The sequence below is a fragment of the Glycine soja genome, chromosome 2 (genome assembly GCF_004193775.1).
Source record: "Glycine soja cultivar W05 chromosome 2, ASM419377v2, whole genome shotgun sequence".
Classification (NCBI taxonomy): domain Eukaryota; kingdom Viridiplantae; phylum Streptophyta; class Magnoliopsida; order Fabales; family Fabaceae; genus Glycine; species Glycine soja.
In genome coordinates this window covers 38,856,979-38,881,130 of record NC_041003.1, presented here as the reverse complement: position 1 = coordinate 38,881,130, position 24,152 = coordinate 38,856,979, and the positions used below count along the sequence as shown (strand labels likewise).

The 24,152-nt window shown below is 35.4% G+C and overlaps 4 protein-coding genes across 4 annotated transcripts; all 4 read left to right on the top strand.

The window, feature by feature from the left end:
- Nucleotides 1-10,127: 10,127 nt before the first annotated feature.
- On the top strand, nucleotides 10,128-12,188 carry LOC114393591 (putative phosphatidylglycerol/phosphatidylinositol transfer protein DDB_G0282179). The gene is made up of 3 exons (XM_028354945.1): nucleotides 10,128-10,252; nucleotides 10,668-10,828; nucleotides 11,745-12,188. Exons 1-3 carry the CDS (start codon nucleotides 10,144-10,146, stop codon nucleotides 11,850-11,852), a joined length of 378 nt encoding a protein of 125 aa, XP_028210746.1. The 5' UTR covers nucleotides 10,128-10,143; the 3' UTR covers nucleotides 11,853-12,188.
- An 870-nt stretch (nucleotides 12,189-13,058) lies between these two features.
- On the top strand, nucleotides 13,059-14,272 carry LOC114393571 (uncharacterized protein At5g39865-like). The gene has a single exon (XM_028354925.1). The coding sequence runs from the start codon at nucleotides 13,202-13,204 to the stop codon at nucleotides 14,012-14,014; it is 813 nt and encodes a 270-aa protein (XP_028210726.1). The 5' UTR covers nucleotides 13,059-13,201; the 3' UTR covers nucleotides 14,015-14,272.
- Nucleotides 13,920-17,533, top strand: LOC114393580. The gene is made up of 4 exons (XM_028354936.1): nucleotides 13,920-14,033; nucleotides 14,367-15,512; nucleotides 17,040-17,402; nucleotides 17,490-17,533. Exons 2-3 carry the CDS (start codon nucleotides 15,285-15,287, stop codon nucleotides 17,400-17,402), a joined length of 591 nt encoding a protein of 196 aa, XP_028210737.1. The 5' UTR covers nucleotides 13,920-14,033; nucleotides 14,367-15,284; the 3' UTR covers nucleotides 17,490-17,533.
- On the top strand, nucleotides 17,519-19,216 carry LOC114393561 (protein MAINTENANCE OF MERISTEMS-like). The gene is made up of 3 exons (XM_028354917.1): nucleotides 17,519-18,149; nucleotides 18,234-18,821; nucleotides 18,905-19,216. The coding sequence occupies exons 1-3, from the start codon at nucleotides 17,901-17,903 to the stop codon at nucleotides 19,082-19,084; spliced, it is 1,017 nt and encodes a 338-aa protein (XP_028210718.1). The 5' UTR covers nucleotides 17,519-17,900; the 3' UTR covers nucleotides 19,085-19,216.
- Nucleotides 19,217-24,152: the final 4,936 nt, after the last annotated feature.

Here is a 24,152-nt window from a genome sequence, read left to right as displayed (position 1 = left end):
CGGCACATGCTTAAAGGAGCACTCAAACCGGGTGACCCCCAAGGCCTACACTTCGAAGAGTCCATCAGGGCCTCTCCCTCCTGATTCAGATTCAACCCCTAAAATAATTTTTTTACACGAAGACATTATTCATGAATTATTATACGATACCCACGACCTCACACTTATATTTCAAACATATTTAACAAGTTACGCTACAATTTCACCCTTGAAGATCCTAACTAGGAATCCTATACTTTTCCTTTAACACTGCGCATAAAACTTTTTTCGAGGTAAACACTGGTCGAGTTATTGTATAACTCATAGCTCACAAGACAAGTAATATCACTACAAGTATTAATCATACACTCATTTACAATCCTATCTCATGTCTATAATTTAACATTTCACAATTTAACTAATTACAAAGTATACTTAACAATTAAATAAAAATGTATAATAATAATAATAATAATAATAATAATAATAACAACAACAACAACAACAACATACAATATCCAACTTCAAGACTTATAAACAAATTCTATGTATATTTAATTATATATATTAATAATAAGAATTTCAGGTAGTATATACGCACTAACCAAATCAAAACATTTAAGGATAAAATAATGATATGTACCCCTAAGTCTCGATTAATTAATCAGGAAGAATTTAACTAATAGGTAAGCACAAATTATGATCAATGAAATATATCTAACCTTAAAGCATATAAATATATTTATATGTAATAATATATGTAATATGTCATAGTACAGTTACATGAATTAACAAATATGTATATATATGTAAATTTGTAAAGCGAAACCCATAATTGTTGCACAACCTTTATGAAGTAATATTTACAATTATTAACACATATAATTACATAAAATAATATTTGCAATAGTATTAAAGAGGAAACCGTAACTACTGCACAACCAATGATGAAGGAATATTTACAACATATTTAAAATGGAAAACATAACTACTATACAACCATTTATGATGAAATAATTGTAATTACTAGCTTATATAACATATATAATTGAAAAAAAAAATTATAATAATATTTAATTTATTTCTGAAAAACAAATAATTTCTATAACCTTATTTTATTTGCTATTATTATTATTGTTATAGAAATCTCAAACAGCAAAACAGTACCACGAGGAATCATGTACAGGCACTTCCACCCAAAAAGTTTAATATCTACTTCATATAACCTTATTTTATTTGTTATTATTATTATTGTTATAGAAATCTCAAACAGCAAAACAGTATCACGAGGAATCATGTAGAGGAACTTCCACCCAAAAAGTTTAATATCTACTTTATATATATATATATATATATATATATATATAATATTTTCAACAAAGCCCAGTACGTACGCGTAGTTCATAAAATTTGATTACAAACAAAAGGAATACAATTATTTGGATCAAATTTTTCATTCCAATGATAACAATTCACTGACACATTCTAGAAAAATGATAAATTATAAGCGCCAAACAACAAAAATCATACACGTTAATATACAAATTAAATCAAGTAATAACAATTGACAATTTAAAAAAATCTAATATACACTAAACAATATCATATCAATATGCACTAAACAGGATCATAGAATTTCATAATAATAGATATTACATTCAATTTAGCATATGAAAAATTCAATTTGAAAGGGTTCATGAATTAAAATTTTATAAAAATAACCCAAAATACCCAAAAGTTGATTCTCTAGGGATCCCTATACATGTTTATTCTAATCCCCAAGCGTGAATAACTCATCCATTATCTCGATGTAATCGCTCAAACGTTCTCCATTAGCAATTGTGGCATCTCTGGTGCTCTTTAGAACTCCTCCTCCGGTTGTTCTGTTAGGGTTCTTGTGCGTTAGAAGAAGAAGAAAGGAATAGAATGTGTTTTCTAAAAGCTGCTCTAGGTTAACATTTGGCTTATATAGTGGGAAATTATAACCTATTTACTTTTACTTATTTATTTATTTATTAAAAGTTACGGTTGTTACACATACAACCCACATTTGTCATATTCACTCGTGTTTGGGTCTTGCCCCAAGGGATTGACACAACTTCCCTTTGTGCTGACACGGACAATAGAATGGCCAACCTTAGGCTCAGTAGGTAGTACGAGTACTACATCTCAAAATGCATCTGGCTGAAGGACAACATTAGTTGTCGAGTCACTTTTTCAATGGTCGACTGCTCCAGCTGGTCCCTGATTTTTTGTGTCAAATGCTCCAACTCTTCGGGGTTGATCGACATAGACGTGTGGGAACTTGCTAAAGCCAATCCAAAGTATTGTCTAACCGTGACACCGACTCCAGCAGCATGGACAAGGCCCGAGTGCTCTAGTCAACCAATGGTAGTAGTCAGTGTAATAATTCATGGTCATAACATTTTGAAATTTTGTAACGCTCATCAGTTTTGAAAGCCATTTTGAATGGTTGTTAATGGATGATAATGGCCAATAAAGAATTGTAACAGCCAATAATGAGTGGTAATGGCTGATAAATGCATTCTTGATGGTAGAATGCCTATATAAGCACATGAATTTGGTCCCTGAGCTCATCCCTTCGAATTCAGTCTTATACACCATCTAGAGAGTGGAAGAGAGAGAGCTTGGAAGAACCAAAACAAGAAACTCTTCATAGCAATGGCTGGAGGTATGATTTGATCTGTAATTTCCGCATTTTATTAATAACCTGTGTTTCTTTGTAGTTTGTAATATCACAGGTTAAAAGAGATTTGTTCTAACATTTGGTATCAGAGCAAGAATTGCCTCTGCCTTGTCCATTTTCGTTTTTCGGTATTTTCCGATTTGATTTTGTTTATGGTATGAAGGGCCTTGTTTCTTAAAAAATAAAATTAGAAATATGTATTTCGTTTGATTTCCTTAATTTTGGCTTTTGAATCGTGAAAAATGGTGTCCGAATGAATGAAAAACGAACGGGTCTGCGTATGGGTCGGGTTTGACCCGCTAAAGGTTGAAGATGATGAACAGTGTTTTAAAAAAAAAAAAAAAAAAAAAAAAGACAAAAACTCCTACGTTTTGTGCTAGCTGGGTGTCAAACCCTTGACTCCGAGAACACTAATGTATGTGCAGACCACTAAACCAGTAAAGTTTTTTTGATATGTTGTCGTTTTTAATACGTTATATACACATTGTGCTTTACAGTTTTTTGAATTTTGATTTAATTTATGCATGAATATATTCTAGAACATTTTATTCTATGCATATATATATGAAATCAAATGCATAATATTATATTTCAATTATAAAATTATATGAGAATCTTATTCATAATTATATTGTATCTTGATTTTGAAATGCAAAATACTATTTATTCTCATATAATAAATTTTTATGTCTAAGTGATCTTTATGATTTTGATTAATTATGGATTAGCCACAGCATCTATATTTGATTAAAATTATATATTAAGTTGGTTAAAGATCATATAAGGAATTAGACATAATATTGTAATTAATTATACTTATATAATGAATTTTATCTCACAAGAATTTTTATTATATCTGTATAATTAATTGGGATAAAATGACGTATTATTTTTCATGATTTACCCACAGGCATCATGATGTATGTATAATTTGTCAATTTTATCATAAAGTAAAAATTTACGATAGAAATTAAATTATTTTCATATTGTACCCGTAAAGCATGAATATTAAGCAAATAATTTGATTATTCTATCATAAGGTTTAATTGTTTCTTATTGAATTAAAAATTTAGCCCACAGGCAATTTTTATGTCACAAGATTCAATTTTATGGTATGTTTACATTGGTAAAAGATACAATTAAGATTAGTATGCCTCAAATTTTGACATAAGCCTTTGAATTTTGCAGCTTCTCAAACTATTAATTTTTCTGATATTCAATGTGATGTTCCCGAACTCAAAGGAGATAACTATAAGATATGGAAGGAGAGAATTCTTTTACAATTGGGGTGGATGGACATAGATTATGCTATAAGGAAAGACGAACCACCTGCAATCACAAATGAAAGTAGCCCAGCTGACGTTGCGCTATATGAGCGGTGGGAACGATCCAACCGGCTCAGCGTGATGTTCATTAAGACTAAAATCTCGGCTGGGATACGTGGTTCTGTTGACCAGCATGAAAAGGTCCGAGACTTGCTTAAGGCCATTGATGACCAGTTCATCACTTCAGATAAGACTTTAGCAAGCACCTTGATCATGAAGTTTTCTTCTCTTCGGCTCACCAGTGTGAAAGGTGTGCGTGAGTACATCATGAAAATGCGAGATATTTCAGCTCAACTTAAGAAACTAGAGGTTGATATGTCTGAGTCCTTCCTAGTGCATTTCATTTTGAACACCCTTCCGCATGAATATGGGCCATTTAAGATTTCCTACAACACACATAAAGATAAATGGTCTATCAATGAATTAATGACCATGTGTGTTCAGGAAGAAGAAAGGCTTGTAATGGAGATGGGTGAGAGTGCACTACTGACTACTGCTTATGGGAAGAACAAAGCAATTAAGTCTCAAGCTTATCAGAAGGGGAATGGTAAAATACCACCTCAAGCTGATATTAAGAAGGTGGCAAAGTGTTTCTTTTGCAAGAAGAAGGGACACATGAAAAAGAATTGCCCCGGATTCCAGAAATGGCTTGAGAAGAAAGGTAAATCAATCTCATTAGTATGTTATGAATCTAATATGGTTAGTGTTAATATTAACACCTGGTGGATTGATTCTGGATCTACTATTCATATTGCAAATTCTTTACAGGGTATGGAAAACCTAAGGAAACCAGTGGGAAGTGAGCAAAGCATTTTATCAGGCAATAAGCTAGGCTCACATGTGGAGGCCATTGGAACTTGCATTTTGACTTTAAGTAGTGGCTTTATTTTAAAATTAGAAAGGACTTTTTATGTACCAAGTTTTTCCCGAAACTTGATTTCTATTTCAAGGCTTGTACCGTTTGGATATTCCTTTAATTTCAAAGACACATCATTTGAGTTATTTTATAATTCTGAATGTGTTGGGAATGGTATATTGTCTGATGGTCTTTATCTTCTTGGTTTACAAAATAATGCCACTTATAGTTCTATGCATGTTCAAACTGGTATTAAAAGGTGTAATATTAATGAGAATTCCTCTATGTTATGGCACCGGAGATTAGGACATATCTCCATTGAGAGGATTAAAAGGTTAGTGAAAGATGGGGTACTCAATACTCTAGATTTTGCTGACTTTAAGACTTGTATGGACTGCATTAAGGGTAAGCAGACCAACATGTCTAAGAAAGGTGCTAATAGGAGTTCAAGCATATTAGAAATAATTCATACTGATATTTGTTGTCCAGATATGGATGCACATGGTCAGAAATATTTTATCACCTTTATAGATGATTATTCACGATATATGAATGTTTATATGCTTCATAACAAATACGAAGCATTGGATGCCTTCAAAGTCTTTAAGGCTGAAGTTGAGAACCAATGTGGCAAGCAAATAAAAATAGTGAGATCAGATAGAGGTGGAGAAAACTATGGCAGGTATACTGAGAATGGACAAGCACCTGGTCCCTTTGCAAAGTTCCTTCAAGAACATGGGATTGTTGCCCAATACACTATGCCTGGTTCTCCGAATCAGAATGGTGTGGCAGAAAGAAGGAACCGAACATTATTGGACATGGTGCGGAGTATGCTTAGCAACTCCAATCTTCCTAAATCCTTGTGGGCTGAAGCACTAAAGACGGCAGCGTATATATTAAATCGTGTTCCAACCAAGGCTGTCCCAAAGACACCTTTTGAGTTATTTAAAGGTTGGAAACCGAGTTTGAAACATATGCGCGTTTGGGGTTGTCCGTCTGAGGTGAGAATATATAACCCACAAGAGAAGAAACTTGACCCGAGGACCATTAGTGGGTATTTCATTGGATATGCCGAAAGGTCTAAAGGTTATAGGTTTTATTGTCCACATCATATTACTAGGATTGTGGAATCAAGAAATGCCAAATTTATTGAAAATGATTTGATCAGTGGGAGTGATCAATTGAGGGACTTAGGTTCTGAAATTGATTATATAGAATCTCAACCTTCCACGTCAAATGAAAGATTGGTTGTAATTCATACCCCTCAAGTTCAAAGGGATGATGAACAACACATGATTGACATTCCACAAACTGTTGTTGATAATCCAGTAGATCAAGTTGATCATCAAATTCATGAAAATGATGAACAACCAGTTGAACAACATGATCCCCAAGAAAATGTTGATGCAACATTAAGGAGGTCTACTAGAGTAAGAAAATCAGCTATTCCTAGTGATTATATTGTATATTTGCAAGAATCTGACTATAATATTGGAGCTGAAAATGATCCTGAAACTTTTGATCAAGCCATGAGTTGTAAAGAGTCAAATTTATGGTATGATGCCATGAAGGATGAGATGAGTTCCATGCAGAGTAACAAAGTTTGGAACCTTGTAGAGTTGCCTAATGGGGCGAAGGCCATTGGATGTAAATGGGTCTTTAAAACCAAAAAGGATTCATTAGGCAACATTGAGAGATACAAGGCAAGACTTGTTGCTAAGGGATTTACTCAAAAGGAAGGAATAGATTACAAAGAGACTTTTTCTCCAGTATCTAAGAAAGATTCTCTTCGTATAATCTTGGCATTAGTTGCTCATTTTGACCTTGAGTTGCAACAAATGGATGTGAAAACAGCTTTTCTTAATGGTGATTTAGAGGAGGAGGTTTATATGAAACAACCTGAAGGTTTCTCCTCTAATAGTGGTGAGCATTTGGTTTGCAAGCTTAATAAATCTATATATGGTTTAAAACAAGCTTCCCGTCAGTGGTACCTTAAGTTTCATGGGATAATTTCTTCATTTGGTTTTGATGAAAACCCCATGGATCAATGCATATACCACAAGGTTAGTGGGAGTAAAATATGCTTTCTTGTTTTATATGTAGATGATATTTTACTTGCAGCCAATGATCGGGGTTTGCTACATGAGGTGAAACAATTTCTCTCTAAGAATTTTGACATGAAGGATATGGGTGATGCATCTTATGTCATCGGCATTAAGATTCATAGAGATAGATCTCGAGGTATTTTGGGTCTATCACAGGAAACCTATATTAACAAAATTCTAGAGAGATTTCGGATGAAAGATTGTTCACCAAGTGTTGCTCCCATTGTGAAGGGTGATAGGTTTAATTTGAACCAATGTCCAAAGAATGACTTTGAGAGGGAACAAATGAAAAACATTCCTTATGCTTCAGTTGTTGGAAGCCTCATGTATGCTCAAGTATGCACAAGGCCTGACATTGCTTTTGCAGTTGGAATGTTAGGAAGATATCAGAGTAATCCAGGTATTGACCACTGGAGAGCTGCTAAGAAAGTGTTGAGGTACCTTCAAGGGACCAAAGATTACATGCTTATGTATAGACAGACAGACAATCTAGATGCGATTGGTTATTCAGACTCAGACTTTGCTGGTTGTGTTGACTCTCGTAGATCAACATCTGGGTACATTTTCATGATGGCTGGTGGAGCTATTTCATGGAGAAGTGTTAAGCAGTCTTTGACTGCTACTTCTACCATGGAAGCTGAGTTTGTTTCTTGTTTTGAGGCTACATCACATGGTGTATGGCTTAAAAGTTTCATTTCTGGGCTGAAGATAATTGATACTATTTCAAGGCCTTTAAGAATTTTTTGCGATAACTCAGCTGCTGTCTTTATGGCTAAGAATAACAAAAGTGGAAGTCGAAGTAAGCACATCGACATTAAGTACTTAGCCATTAGAGAAAGAGTAAAAGACAAGAAAGTGGTCATTGAGCATATAAGCACTGAGTTGATGATCGCTGATCCTTTAACTAAAGGCATGCCACCGTTTAAATTTAAGGATCATGTAGAAAGAATGGGACTTGGTTCCAATTTATGATTGTATACATATATGTAAAAATTGAAACTTTTATATTATGATATTTTCTCATATTTTGGTGCACATTGATTTATTTGAGAAAAATTATGTTTTGGACCAAGAATAAACATTGGGTTTATTCATGAAGTTTTATTACCACTTTAAGTATACTGCTTGGGAAATTGAGTATATTGTAATACATAGATGATATTACTCGTTATAAGAGGAACTATCACTATGATTCATATATTCATTTCTTAAGAAGATTGAGCATTAAGTCAAAATGTTTGGACCAAGTGGGAGAATGTAATAATTCATGGTCATAACATTTTGAAATTTTGTAACGCTCATCAGTTTTGAAAGCCATTTTGAATGGTTGTTAATGGATGATAATGGCCAATAAAGAATTGTAACAGCCAATAATGAGTGGTAATGGCTGATAAATGCATTCTTGATGGTAGAATGCCTATATAAGCACATGAATTTGGTCTCTGAGCTCATCCCTTCGAATTCAGTCTTATACACCATCTAGAGAGTGGAAGAGAGAGAGCTTGGAAGAACCAAAACAAGAAACTCTTCATAGCAATGGCTGGAGGTATGATTTGATCTGTAATTTCCGCATTTTATTAATAACCTGTGTTTCTTTGTAGTTTGTAATATCACAGGTTAAAAGAGATTTGTTCTAACAGTCAGCACATCCTGAGGTCCATGGGTGACAAATCTTCCTTGTGTCGACTGCTCTTCAAGGGAATCATGTAGACAATAAAATATTGCATGAGTTTACGAACTATTGTTGTCATTATAAAAATTGACCATTGAAATAAAAAATAACTTATAATTCTATCAGCAATTTTGCGTGTCGCCTCAGATGTTATTACTACAGATTTTTTTGTGCGAGTCATCTTTTACTTTACGTGTCATCTAATGGTAGATGGAGAATCAAGGATTGTTTCCGTGCTCTCAAATTGGACTACTTGATCCAATCGTTTTTTTTCCTCCATTAATTTTTCTTCTAGTAAATCATAACCCCCACAAGACAACACGTGAGGGGTAGTGTCTAGTTTTTGGATGACCTGAGCCTTCTTTCTAACATTCTATCACAATTAGATAGAAACTTGTCAACAAAATGCGCTTGAAAATAACACATAACTGTGAAATTCATAAACAATGCAAGTCAACTAACCTCCCATGAAGGGTTTTTATGACTCTAACAAAATTGGTTCCACTTTTCTTTGTTGATACCGTACTTCTCGTGTCATCGTTCTCCTCCTTGCCTTGTGCCAAAGCCCATTTGGAGGTCAAATCTGACTTAAACTGCCTTCATTGCTCTTCTTCCGTCTTAAGGATTTTCTTCTTCGTCCTTCGGTTAGACGCTTCTGGAATATCAAATTCAGTCTGCGATACAAAAAATACATTTAATAGTTATTCAATAGCATTCAACATTATAATATTTTTAGTATAACCAATTACAATAACACTCAACATTTAATTCAAATACTTAAATGTCCTCCCAAATCAAATCCTTCTGAGTTGCAGGAACTTGTTTCCAGTTAACAAATGTATGTCCACCTTCTCTCAAGCAACGATCCTCAAGAGACGTCCTTAATTTCTTTCAGTGGGGACCATGAGGTTTCTTAGTGGCATGATCTATATGAACCACTTTTTCTAGTCTTCTTTGGTGTAGCCGGTGAAGGTGCTGAATCAGAAGGAGAAGGGGAGCTTGATGGTGTAGTCATGTGCATGTTAAAAGCAACATTAATTAAACTCAACTCTGTTTTTTAAAACCTTAGAACTATCTTCTTTAATTGAAAATTGGTTCCTTGATTTGGGGTTTGAAGGGTGGTCTTAAAGTTTTAAACTTTGCCACGAAAATGGTTGATTAAACAATTGGGTTTCTCTTTACGGATTTCTTTTATATTGGATCGTACGTGAATTTTCTTTCTTATTTGTTTTTAGGTGTCAAATTTATTCAATTAGGAAACTTACCGTTGGGGATATTTTTAAATTTATAATAATAATATTAATAATCTGAGTTTGATTGAATAATCAATTCTGGTGAGTTGAATTAACATATTGTATAATTACTTGAAGTTGTCTTTTAGTTGTGAAGGATTCTTCTCCTTGATTAGTTTTATAATTTAATAATTTACAAATGTTTTGTTGCATTGTATTAATCTTGCTGTTTTGCCCGTTATTGAATAAACTATTGCTTAATTATCTATGTCAGATAAGAAAGCTGACTATGATGTTGAGGTTAAAGGGGTTGAAATATATCCTGATCCCATCGCACGAGGCCAGCCTGCTACATTCATCATTGCTGCAACTACAGGTACTCTATTATTTTGCAAGTTTTGTAATTGTGTTACTGTGTTTCCTTTCATTATATTTTTAATTTCTGTTATCATATCCATTTTCATGCATATTGTGTTTCTTGATGCGAATGTGTATTGAAAGTTTGTTATTTTACTTATCTATATGTTTATTCTATTTTCACCACGTGTGATCCAGATAGGCGACCTCACCCAGTAGGATAAAATTTTTGTTGTTGTTTGTTTGTATATGTTTACTCTTAACATAGAAAGTAAGGCTATTTGGGAATTTGAATGCAATTGGTGTGATTTTATTTTGTATATGTACTATGTACCATACTAGCATGGTGGTGTGGTTCAAGATAGAGATGGATGGGGTTTTGGTAAATAAAAAAATTCCCTTTTTTTCTCTAATCCAAACATTTAATGACTCAGGTAAAGCGTTATCTGGAGGGAAGCTAGCGATTGATGTGTCATATTTCGGATGGCACATACATAGTGAGACCCATGACCTTTGTGGAGAAACTACTTGCCCTGTTTCAGTTGGTGATTTTGTGATTGCTCATTCCCAAGTTTTACCAGGATTCACTCCACCTGTAAGTCAATGTTCCTTTCATTCCTTGTACATGTGTGTTTGTATTTTGGTGGAAGAGGAAATCTATCTATCTATCTCTATCTCTACCTAAATTGGGCTTCTCCTATATAGTCATTGGAATTTGGAACTTGGGAAAGAAATCTTTATATGCATGTTATGGCATGTAAACATCTTAAATAGGGGAATGACTTATGTTGGAGCACAACTGAATCTGATGATGGGTCTTAACATGTTATATTTGTTTGATACTTAGAACTGGTATACTATGTGTTTTATCATTTGCAATGTTTTTATATTGATATATAGGAATTGGAGGGGGAACTTGATATGGTTGATCATTGATGTGAATTTTCCAGTGAATATTCTTGTAAACTAGCTCCTTAAACCAATATAGTAGAAATGACAATTTCATTGTGTTGAAATTTTATTTATTTCTAATGTTGCTACTATTTTTTGAATTGCAACTGGCTTTTAATCCAGCAAGCCAGCAGGAACCATTGTTTCATCAAGAAAATGTTTACAATTTTCATAAATGCTGTACTGACAAATTCCTAGTTCACTGTCCTGTAATTTATCTCCTTAAGCACACAGCTCTGTTTTCTCCGAATGTCATGAGCATGTCTGCTTACATGTCATCTTTCCCTTGGAGAGGTTTAAAGGTTGGATTGAATGTATCATGTCCACTGCTCTTTTTTTGTTTCCTTCATTTTTATCAGCTTTTAAGAGACTTGTACTATTTCATGGCATACCAACTACCTAATTACACGGGGCTTTGTTGAGAAGGTGTTTAGGTTTCTAATTAAAGCGTTGTATTATATTTTTAAGAGTGTCTAATTATACTTGATATCGTTTCTTGTTCAATTCAAATTTATTTTTATGTTCATTGTCATAGCTCTCACCATGTATTGTATTTGCAGGTTTCATACTCTTTGAAGATGAAGATGTTCGATGGAAACAAGCATGAGTTAACTTGCATTACATTTGGTTTTGATATTGGGTTTGGTTCTTCTGTGGCTGATAGCTAATTGACATTGCTCGTCGAAATCTATGATCAGAAACAGATCTATATAAATTACTTGTACAAACTACAAAGTGCCCTTATGCTACAACCAGATCCTTCTTCTATAATCCAGCAGGACCAGTGTCTGGATTAAGAATCAGAAAAATGTCTTGTACTTTCTGGGATTAGAAAACACAAACTATGTGTTTCTTTATTTATTTTTCTACCTTCTGACTACACTCAGAAGGTAGATCGACATTGTGCAATGTTTATACACATATTCCGACTATGGTCTGAGGGTGTTTTCGTGATGTAATGATATATTTCTCTTTGCATATAAAATAGAGTGCCCACGTTAATATTAGAAGCTAGGGATGAACATGTCATTTCATCCAAGTAATAAAACTAAAAGTCTGATGCCAAAATCCCAGTCTGTGTAGGAGTATTGCCAGAAGCATAGAAATTAGTACATAATTTTCTGTACTCTGCTCGAGTTTGATATGAGTATCAAGGTAAACCTGGTTTAATGAATATCAGTGCAGCATTATTTCAAAAGTAGGTTTACCAAAATGTAATACCTATATAAAATTACTTGCACAAGGATTACATGTTCATAGATGCGCATTTGGTGACGGACGTACAATTGGTTGGAGTTTTTAGTACATATTTAATGATAGTTTGCAATAATCTTTTAAGTCTTTTTAGTACTTATCATGCACATAGAGTGGTAAGACTTAAAAGATTATTGCAAACTATCATTAAATATGTACTAAAAACTCCAACCAATTGTACGTCCGTCACCAAATGCGCATCTATGAACATGTAATCCTTGTGCAAGTAATTTTATATAGGAAGTCTTTTTCCAGAGATACCCCAGATAAGGAGTCCTCTCCTTCGCACTAGGCATCACCAGTGGTCCAAGGACACTCTTTAGTGATAGTGGTTCTGAATCAACATAACCATGTGCATGATTGAGATTGATGCTGGCAATTTGGCATGGTTCCCCCTTCTAGTAAGTAAACAATGATGGGGAATTTTTGCTCTTTCATTGTTTTTAGTTGACAAATATCCATCATAGTTCATAGTTCAAACGATGATTGAGGTACCAAATGTTAGGTAATGGGTCATGCACTCTGATCAGATAAGGGAGTGAGGGGTCAACCTTGTCCCCACACCATGCATTGATTATTCAAAACTTAATAAAGCATCCCAACATTGCACAGCTTTCAGTTACCACTTTTTTAGCCTTTAAAACTTAAAGAACACTCTCATCCTCAGCCCTTTTGTCCTCAATTCAGCATCCTTGTGTGCTATCATTCTCACCTCATCTTTTTCTCCAATCCATAAGTTGGTAGCCTCTCTCCCTCATTTCACATGCCATCCAATTTAGACATGAAAGGAATGAAAAGCAGGTTCCATAGAAAATTGAAACTCATTCCAACCATTACCAACTTGAAACAAGGCCTAGTCCTTCAGCTCAATCCACCAATCTATGATGATCAAGATCACAAGCCCCACAACATGGCTGAACTAGAGATTGGCCCCAAAGGAAGTGAAGATGATAAACATTATGAGTTAAAAGAAATGCAATTTAAAGCCACACCCACCAAAGGGTCCAAGGAGAAAAACTTAGTGGCTACTAGTCCTAGTAAAAGCATGCATCAAAAAATTCAAGGCATCGAAGAGTACCCATCTCTAACAGATTTTGAAGAGATACATCCACCAGGTGGAAGCCAAGCAGTGATTCTCTACACAACAAGCATGAGAGGCATAAGAAAAACCTTTCAGGACTGCAACACGGTATGCTTTTTGTTGAGAAGCTTCAAGATAAGATACCATGAGAGAGATGTTTCTCTACACTTGGAGTATAGAGAAGAGTTGTGGAAGATCTTGGGTAGCAAAGTGATCCCTCCCAGGCTTTTCATTAAAGGGAGGTACATTGGAGGAGCTGATGAAGTTGTAGGATTGCATGAGATGGGGTGGCTTGGAAAGCTTTTGGAAGAAACACCAATGGACTTTGCTGATGGTCCTTGCAAAGGTTGTGCCTGCATGAGGTTTTCCATTTGCTTTAATTGTAATGGTAGTTGCAAAGTGTTCACCACCAATGGTGACAACAAAAATGAATGTTTCATCAGGTGTCCTGAATGCAACGAGAATGGACTTGTCAAATGCCCCATTTGCTGCTAGAAATTGATTAAGACCAAGGGTATGTGTATTTTTCCATTTTCTTAACTTTTAGGCTCAACGTGTATTGTTAACTGAATAACTGAATCATACTCGTTGGGTTGTTGATGTATGTGATAGAGTCCTTAGAAATGGATATAGTACTAATTTCTTTAGATGGGAAGAACTATAAGCCAATGCCATGCAGGGACATATAAACAAGTTACTTGTTTTTTATTAGTTCTGGATATTTATTGAATGAAAATTTGTGTTTCATGTTTCTATGAGAAAATATTTTGAATTTGGGAAGAAGAGGTTTAGTGGTTTTTCAAGCAGAACTTGTGAAAAACTAATTGGACAAGGTATCTCATTGTAGTACTCATCCACACCAATAGAAAAAGGAACTAGGGGAGAAAATGGAAGAAAAAACAATGGTCATCTAAGGATAAAGAAGATGAACATAGAAGCAAGAAAATTCAGTGGATGTTGTTGGCTACCTCATGATTGCAGAAGCATGCACGTGACATTTCAATTTGACGAGTGTGTGGACTATGGGTATAACATCCTATTCTGTTTAATACTTCTTAATGCTATCATTTTTTAGTGAAATCAAAATATTATATTTAAAAATATAGTAAAAATATAATAGAAATTATTAACAATGTAACAAATATAAACAAAGAGGAAGAAGAAAAGAGTGCAAAAGTAAGCCGAAGAGATTATGCTCTCTTCAACCAAAGGCAAAATCTGAATGTACAAGAGACAAAGGAAAATTATAAATGCAATCAATAATAAGACTAAATTACCCTTACATTTTCAGGTAATTAAGTTCTAAAAATTAGATTGATACATTTTCAGGCCACCCATTCTGTTCCAGTGTCGTATAATTTTTTAAAAAGTTTTATTTTTCTAAAGGAATTGATAAATCATAAAATTACTAGAGTTAAATTCATACTTTTAGATAACAACATTAATTAACAATAATAAAACCTACACTTTTAGATTTTTACTTCCAAAACTTTATGACTTAATGGTGTATGATGTCTAAATATATTTTGTCTAAATAAAGTTAACTCACTTCCTGTCCAGCATTAATTAACCATAGCTGGTTTAAGTCTAAATATGAAAAATTAACCCTAAGCTTGAACCTATGACGACTCGTAGTATGAACCCATTTATCAACAAGTCAACAAATTGATAAAGAAAAATAAAAGTGGATCAAGAAATGTACTATAGAATCTAAGACTATAACAGCACCAGGGCCAGCATAAACCCGACATGATAAAGCCCACAAATGATTTGGGAAATGCTAGGTGCACCCAGCAATTTATTGAATGGGCCATTTTGCCCTTCATTAAAAAAGTTAAATAAAAAGTTTAAAAAGCTTTTCCCTTTCCCGGAATCATTCACGCCTCTTCTTCTTGCTTTTGCTTTTCCTCCCTCTTTTGCGAGCCTCTGCGTCTTCTCTTCTCCGCGAGCCCGGCTGCTGCTTGTTTTCGCTTGGACGCCATTTCCCTTCGAGGTAGGTGTCCCTAACCTTCCTTTGCTTTTATTATGCACTATAGTTGTAGCATTTAGGGTAGGTAAGTGGAACCTTAGGGTAGAAGACGCCAAAAAAAATGGGGAAAGGGTGGTTACGGTGGCGCCTTCCGGAAGATCCTTTTAGGGTTCTTCCGGAACTTCCGGAAGAAGGTTTTCTGGAAGATTTTTGGAAGAAGGGTTCTTCCGGAAATACTGAAAGGTCTTCCGAAAGAACTGGTCTTCCGGAAAGCTTCCGGAACACCTCTTCCGAAAACTCTCCGGAAGAAGTAGTTCTTCCGGAAAGTTTCTGGAAGAAGGGTTCTTCCGGATGACCTATCGGTGCTTCCGGAAGAATCACTTCTTCTGGAAAGTTTCCGGAAAAACTACTTCTTTCGGAAGTTAGTCTTTTTTTAAATATTGTTTTTTTTTAATTAATGTATTTTATTTATAAATAGAATTGGTTATTTGTATAAATTAAGTTGGTTATTTTTGTTAATTGGTTTTGTTTATTTTTTATATGATTTTAGTTGAGTATTTTACTAATTATTTAATTTTAAATTAGTTATGTATTTTTTTTTATAAATGAAGTAGTTTATTTTTATAAATAAAGTTGTGTGTGATTTGGAATTTTTTTTTAAATACTAATAATTTTTTATAAATGATATAAATTAAGTTGTGTATGTTTTGAAATTTTTTTCCCATTTTTGTTTTATTTTTATATATAATTTTAGTTGTGTATGTTTACTAATTATATATTTTGAAATTAGTTGTGTTTTTTTTGTTTATAAATAAAGTTTTTTATTTTATTATAAATAAAGTTGTTTATTTTATTATAAATGAAGTATTTTTTTATAAATTAATTTGTGGGTGTTTACTAATTAATTATTTTTACATTAGTTGTGTTTTTATTATAAATGAAGTTGCTTATTTTTTTAAAATTACGTTGTGAATGTTTAATAATTAATTATTTTTACATTAGTTGTGGTTTTTTATAAATGAAGTTTTTTTTTAAATTAAGTTGTGGATGTTTAGTAATTAATTATTTTTATATTAGTTGTGTTTTTTTATAAATGAAGTTGTTTATTTTTTTTTTAAATCAAGTTGTGGATGTTTACTAATTAATTTAGTTGTGTTTTTTTTATAAATGAAGTTTTTTAAAAAAATTTTAATTAACTTGTGGATGTTTACTAATTAATTTTTTTTACATTAGGTGTGTCTTTTTTTTTATAAATGAAGTTTTTTATTTTTTTTAAATTAACTTTTGGATGTTTAATAATTAATTATATTTACATTGGTTGTGGTTTTTTATAAATGAAGTTTTTTATTTTTTTTTTAATTAAGTTGTGGATGTTTACTAATTAATTTTTTTTACATTAGTTGTGTTTTTTTTTTAAATTATGTTGTGTATGTTTTCAAATAATTTGATTTAAATTAGTCTTATTTGTTTATAAATAAACTTGTTTTATTTTTATAAAGAAAGTTGTGTATATTTTGACCGAAAAAAATACGTGTTCGACATGATTTGCAGATCATGGCTAAAACACGAGGTTTAGGTCGTGCTATAGGTAGACTTATAGGCAGAGATAGACATGATGACCATGATGCAGCTGATGTTCTCGAGAGGCATAGGCCTACTGTCTCAGCTCGTAGGCAACGGGTTCATCAGATGACTGCGGATGCACGTGATATGGCTGAGGATGTTGCTGACATGGCTGAGGATGTCCCTGATCTGGCTGAGGAGGCACCTGAGATGTGTGCGGACGTACAAGGTGCTAATGGTGCTGAGGGGTCACATGCTGATGATGTTGAGGGATTCCCTAGCGGGCCACGTGACCCGTTAGTGCTGACATCATTTACGGACCATGTTGCACACACTGTTTGTAGTGGATAGGTATTTTAATTTGTTAATTATTTATCATTGTTGATTTGTTTGTCATTAATTTTTTTTAATAATTGTATAATTTGTACTTCAAATCAGGAACGTCCTGATTTGAAGTTGGTGTCACATGGGAGGAAGGTGACATTGATTAGGAGGCCAGTGCCTGAGATTGAAGGACTGATTGGTGCCACAGGATTAAGTCCATTAATCGATTGTTCAGTTGTTACTGGCGATCCTGGACTGATATCCGCATTTGTGGAGAGGTGGCACAGCGAGACCAGCACCTTCCACCTTCCGGTAGGAGAGTTGACGATCACATTGGATGATGTGTCGTCACTCTTTCATTTGCCTATCACTGGCGCGTTGCACAGTTTTCATACTCTTTCTACAGAGGAGGCGAGATTTTTGCTGACAGAGTTACTTGAGGTGTGTGCCGAGGAGGCTAGAGCCGAGACAACACTGACACGTGGGGCATACGTACGACTAGGATGGGTTCGAGACATTTATGAGATGAGATGTCAGACCCGGCGGTGGATTGTAGCAGCTCGTGCTTATCTGCTGCACCTGGTCGATTGCACTCTTTTTGCTAATAAGAGTGCAACATACGTGCATGTGGTTCACCTAGACGCTTTTCGTGACCTCGGTCAGAGTGGTGGTTATGCTTGGGGAGTTGTCGCGCTGGTTTATATGTATGACCAGTTAGACGAGGCTTCTAGGACCACCACACGACAGCTTGCGAGGTACCTGACTCTATTACAGGTAAATTTTGTGTTTTTTAATATGTTACGTTCGATTATGATTTAAACATGTTTTTATGTTATGTTAACCTCATTTTTTGTGTAGTGTTGGATCTATGAGCACTTCCCTAGTGTGCACCAGTGCGTGACAGATGATACATACCAGGAGACGTCCCCACGTGCTTCCTGGTGGTTGACGTCGAAGGCGCACATGAAGGGAATCACAGGAGCACCTTACAGGGCACGTTGTGATGCTTTGACCGTCACAGATGTGTCCTGGTTTCCGTACACTGAGCATCGGGGGGTTAAGGCCTTTGAGCTGATTTCATCATTCCAGGGTCAGCTGAGATGGGGTCCTATGGTGGTCACAGCTCGACCGGAGAGGGTGGTACGGCAGTTTGGTTACATCCAGAGCATCCCTCCGCCGCCTGTTAGTGCTCGATTGTCACATGATGATATAGATGACAGGTGGATGCATTTTGCGGAGCACGTACTACCTGCAGGTGAGCTTTGTCTAGTGCCTGGGCAGGTATCTGCAGATTACATGGAGTGGTTTTTCCGCATATCTCACCCATTCATGATACCAACCGAGGCAGGTGACCAGCCGAGAGATGCACTAGCCGCAGACCCTGAGGAGTACATACAGCTGCCCAGCTCCCAAGTTCCAGTGGCATTTGACCCCCCTCCACATGTGGTAATATTTTTTGCGTGTTTAATGTTTGATGAGTTGTTATTTATTTTAAATTTTATAATAAATGTTTTTTATGACTGTCACAGGATGATTACGACGAATATGAGGCGATTGCACAGAGGTTGGAGCGTGTGCTCAACCTTAGGATGGTCACGGCAGGCACAGAGTTATATGAGATTATGCAGGACTGTCTGACGATCGCCAGAGGGAGAGTCAGTGCTGATGGAAGTGTCAGGGCTTGTCAGAGACGTCGCACGGAGCATTGATTATTGTTATTATTTTTTGTCTTGTAGTTGACATGGATTTTTGTAATTATTACACTTTTTAGTTTAATATAGTTGACTTGTTTTGCACAGTTTATTATTTTATGATATTAACTGACGTATCGATTCTCATTCCGATCATGGTCCTTAAGTGAAGTTTTGGTGTGTTCTAAATTTTTTTTAAAAAAAAGTGAAGCTAAAATCATGAGTTTTGTTCGTAACAATTACATTAAAAATAAATGTTTTTATAAAAGAGGCAGAAAATCCAAAAAAATAGGAATCAGATCCTTTTTTTGATGTTTAAGTACCCATGTTTGGGGTTTTTTTCCGTGGGTGTGCGAGTGGCGTAAGACATTGGAGGGGCGCTATTTGTCATGTTTGGACGTCAAAGAACCCAAAAAAATTATTTCCTTTCCCTGGTTCCATCAAATTACACCCAAAAAAAGAGCCAGAAAATCCAAAAAAATAGGAATCCGACGGTTTTTTTATGTTCAAGTACCCATGTTTGGGGTATTTTTCCGTGGGTGTGCGAGTGCCGTAAGACATTGGAGGGGCGCTATTTGTCATGTTTGTACATCAAAGAACCCAAAAAAATTATTCCTGTTCCCCGGTTCCGTCAAATAACACCCAAAAACAGAGCCAGAAAATAAAAAAAAATAGGAATGAGACTCTTTTTCATGTTCAAGTACCCATGTTTGGGGTTTTTTTCCGTGGGTGTGCGAGTGCCGTAAGACAATCGAGGGGCGCTATTTCTCATGTTTGGACGTCAAAGAACCCAAAAAATTATTTCCTTTCCCTGGTTCCCTCAAATTACACCCAAAAAAAGAGCCAGAAAATCTAAAAAAATAGGAATCCGACCCTTTTTTTATGTTCAAGTACCCATGTTTGGGGTTTTTTTCCGTGGGTGTGCGAGTGGCATAAGACAATCGAGGGGTGCTATTTCTCATGTTTGGACGTCAAAGAACCCAAAAAAGTCATTGCCTTTCCCTGGTTCCCTCAAATTACACCCAAAAAAAGAGCCAGAAAATTCAAAAAAATAGGAATCCGACCCTTTTTTTATGTTCAAGTACCCATGTTTGGGGTTTTTTTCCGTGGGTGTGCGAGTGCCGTAAGACAATCAAGAGGCGCTATTTCTCATGTTTGGACGTCAAAGAACCCAAAAAAATTATTCCCGTTTCCCGGTTCCTTCAAATAACACCTAAAAAAGAGCCAGAAAATCCAAAAAAATAGGAATCTGACCCTTCTAAGTATGCGTAAGGTTTTAAGGTCAAACAATTAAAATAAATTATCTTTGGACCATTGAAACAACACATTAAACTCTATTATGGGATTTAAACACGCCATAAACAGATAAAGGTTACATCAACGAAAAAGCAAAAAAATAAACATTGCATTCAGTTGTTTAGCGATGTCCCAGTCACCTCGTCTTCGATTTTCACAACATATTTAGTAAAGATAGCTAAAATTTCTATTGGTCCATATTTTTTCCAGTAGTTAGATTGTACTAACACCTTCAGCAGTTCTTCGTTGGTCCTCAGCTCATTTATTTCATATTTTATAAGCTACTCAAAGCGAGCTGGTTGGCAGAATAACAATCGTCTTACCGTTTGTGATTCGTGAATTCCAAGAGGGGGAATCCCTTTAGGTGCAACTTGCTTTATTAAATTCTTCAGTTCATCGATGGTACATGTTGAAAGAATTTGAAATTTCTTAGGATTTTTTCCTGTGAACGCGCATCCAACAAATTTGTTTTGCGGTGGCATGTTCCATTTCCCGTTGTAATACAAGATCGCGTCATGAGTACGGAGCATAGTGCATTGAAGTAAGTTTATTATTCCATCTGGTGTTCTTCCAATGGTGCATAATAACTCAATCGGGCCAACACAAGAAAATTGATTATTACACATTAACATTGTGTTGACATCGTCATCATTTATCAATTTCATACACTGAAAGCGAATTTGGTTACCTGTATCGATGAATGGCTTCCGGTAGTGAATTTCATCCAAAAATTGTTTGTCGGATAGCTGAAGGGTATTGTGTATTCTGGTTTTTAGGCTTGCAAAATCACAGCTGTTTAGTACTCGAATGGGCACCGGAGTTGAAGTATGGAAGTAAACGCCAGTATCATTATGAATAATTGATCCATTTGGAAAAATGAAAGCCAACCTTGAGTTGACAATCGTCTGACTGCTAGTTTCCCCTAAAAATGCCATATTTTGTGTATCAATTGGGAGACTATGTGAAAGCAAGATAATGTGTGATTAATAAGTCGTGTCTGCTATATATATAGATGGTTGTGACCGAGCGATTGCTTCACTTTGTTTACAAAAAAATAGACGCACGCGAACATGTTTCGTGCTTATGTTTCCTTCAGAATGTGTAGTCAAGTCAGTCAATGTGTTGTCGCGCTCAAACTTTAATACGCATGCATGTCATTATGTGTTGTTAATTATGACAATTATGTATGCTACACGCGTAAATGCTTTTTGTTGGACCAACAATTTTTTTGCTTAACCAAACGAGTACTTAATAATATTAATTGGTTAGTAATGGGTTACAACAAATTATATCACATAATGAATATAATTACATAAACAATGCATGTTTAGTCTTCATTTAGGTTGACATAGTGTCTTTTGAATGACATCAAGCTTGTGTATTATTGCATTCTACTAATATATGGAGTTGTCCACTGCTTTGCCTGAGAATAACAATTGCTTGACCACAACAACACTGGAGGTGGTAAGGGACAATGGTCTTTCAAATAAACCTGTTATACATGAACAAAGATTATATCATGCAGTGACCGTGTCAAATGAACCAGCGAAGTCATTGCATAATTGTTATACTAACTATATTCAATGTACCTGAACAAAATGATTTCCAAACACGTGGCCGACACATATCATGCGGTGCCCAGAAGAATCAGGTGGTGGTTGACTTCTAAGAGGAAAAAATGTCATGCTTTGTTGTTGGGACAACGATACAAGGATTACGTTATACAGTGATGCAATCACATATCCCATCTCCATTATATCCATCCACTTGTCCACACTAACCTGAATCAACCAAACATACACATGTAAGTAATTTAAAGTTTGTTATTAAAAAAATTAACCTAAAAACATACCTTCGAAAACCCATCAACAAGTAGGGACAACTTTAATTGTTCAAATCTCTCTGTGTCACCGAAGAGGTTCATGTACTCATGCGACCACCTGCCAAGTTCTTTAATCAATTCATTATGCACTAATGGCCACGAATCTTCCCTCATACCTAATAAAGCGACAATCGACCAATATCCACAGTTACCGTCCGCTTTCACATCCACAACGTCACGAATGAAACCTTGAATGAATGGCGCAAATTGATCCAACATCAGGATGATCCTTGTTGGTTGAGGTGGTTCAGAACATGATGCACTACGTTTGACTGGAGAGTTGCTGCTTTGAACAGAATGAAAAGCATCAACATACTCCCAGTAAGACGGATCACGCTTTGTGGATCTTTGACTTCTTTTCATCGGTTTCTTCGGTGCACCTTTAGTGTTGACCTTTGACGGAGGAGGGCACATAGAGTTATGATCAGGGTATGCAATTTCTCGAAGTTTACTCTTCAGAGTTACTTTGCCAGACACATCAAGTTCATCAAACCTTTTAGATATGGTCTCTATCTCTTCCTTGAGGCTGACTTACGTCTCACATAACCCTTGGTCTGAAAAGCAAAGTCTCCTCCAGAAAATATGGACTGACTCCAATGGGATGCTGCCAGCAGTATACCTAGAAAGCTCACATGCATAAGGAAGATCGTGCGTGCTTCTCATCACACAACCACAAGAAGAGGGATTGTTGCCGAGATAACGTAGACGGTCAACCTCAGAAGCAATCTGATTTAAAGCGTCCCTTGAAACCATCCTAAGAAGCCTCTTGTATAAGGTTTTTTTATATACATGCCCAACCACATGCGTATTGGTTTCAAAGGATGCTTTAATTTCAACGTGTTGCAGCGTGATCATGTTGTTCATGGAATCCCAAACACTACATAGGTCTCCAACGCTATTTTGTAGTACTCTTTTGAGAGCCCAATGAGCTGACTCAACCCTACATTTAAAATACACAACAAACATGAAAATATACAACAATTAAATACCATTTATTACTAATCCTTACTAACAAATAAAATCAGTTCTTAATACCTGTTTGTTGTTGTGTTGCCTAGGTGCATGATCTTATTCGTCCATGCTGTAATAAATTTTTCCTTGTGGGGGATAATCCATGTGTCGTTAACATAGTCAATGAACATCGGCCAAGGCGAACAAGCAACTTGAAACTTCTGAAGTGACTCATGGAACTGGTGTTCGGACGGACAATCAACCAAAGTACCTCAGTTATCCATTACATAGTCCTACGCATTTTTTTCACCGATTAAAAATTTGCACTTCGCCTTCACATTCTTATCGATATGAAACCTGTACAACAAATTAGTACACTCTGGGAACACAGTTTTCACTGCATTCATTAATGCTAGGTCTCTGTCAGTGACAATAACAACAGGGAGGCGATCGTTTCTTAAAAATAGGCCTCGAAATCGTTCCAAAGCCCATACAATATTATTAACACGCTCAGCCTCCAGATATGCAAACCCAGCAAAGAATGTCATCGCCGTTGGTGTCACTCCAACAAAATCAAGTAGTAGGAGTCTGTACCTATTTATTTTGTAGGTACTGTCTATAAAAAACACCAGATGACATGCATTGCATAACTTTACTGCATCTAGGTGACACCAAAACTGATCACGCACCACAACTTCATCCTTCAATCTATGCCAATGAATGTATTGATCATGTTCGAGAAGCTTCATCAGATGCTGCATTTCGGTATCAGCTCCTCTTATTGAAGAATGATATGCACTTCTTGCATTGTAAATTTGCTTTATCGTGGTGCAACTGTTGGCATTGTGTTCCTTCAATGTTAGCAAGATGTTTTTTGGTTTCACCATCGACTTTGTCATATCAGCAATAATTTTCTTTTCATCCTTAGTCAATCGCCCAGCGTATGGATGTCCAACT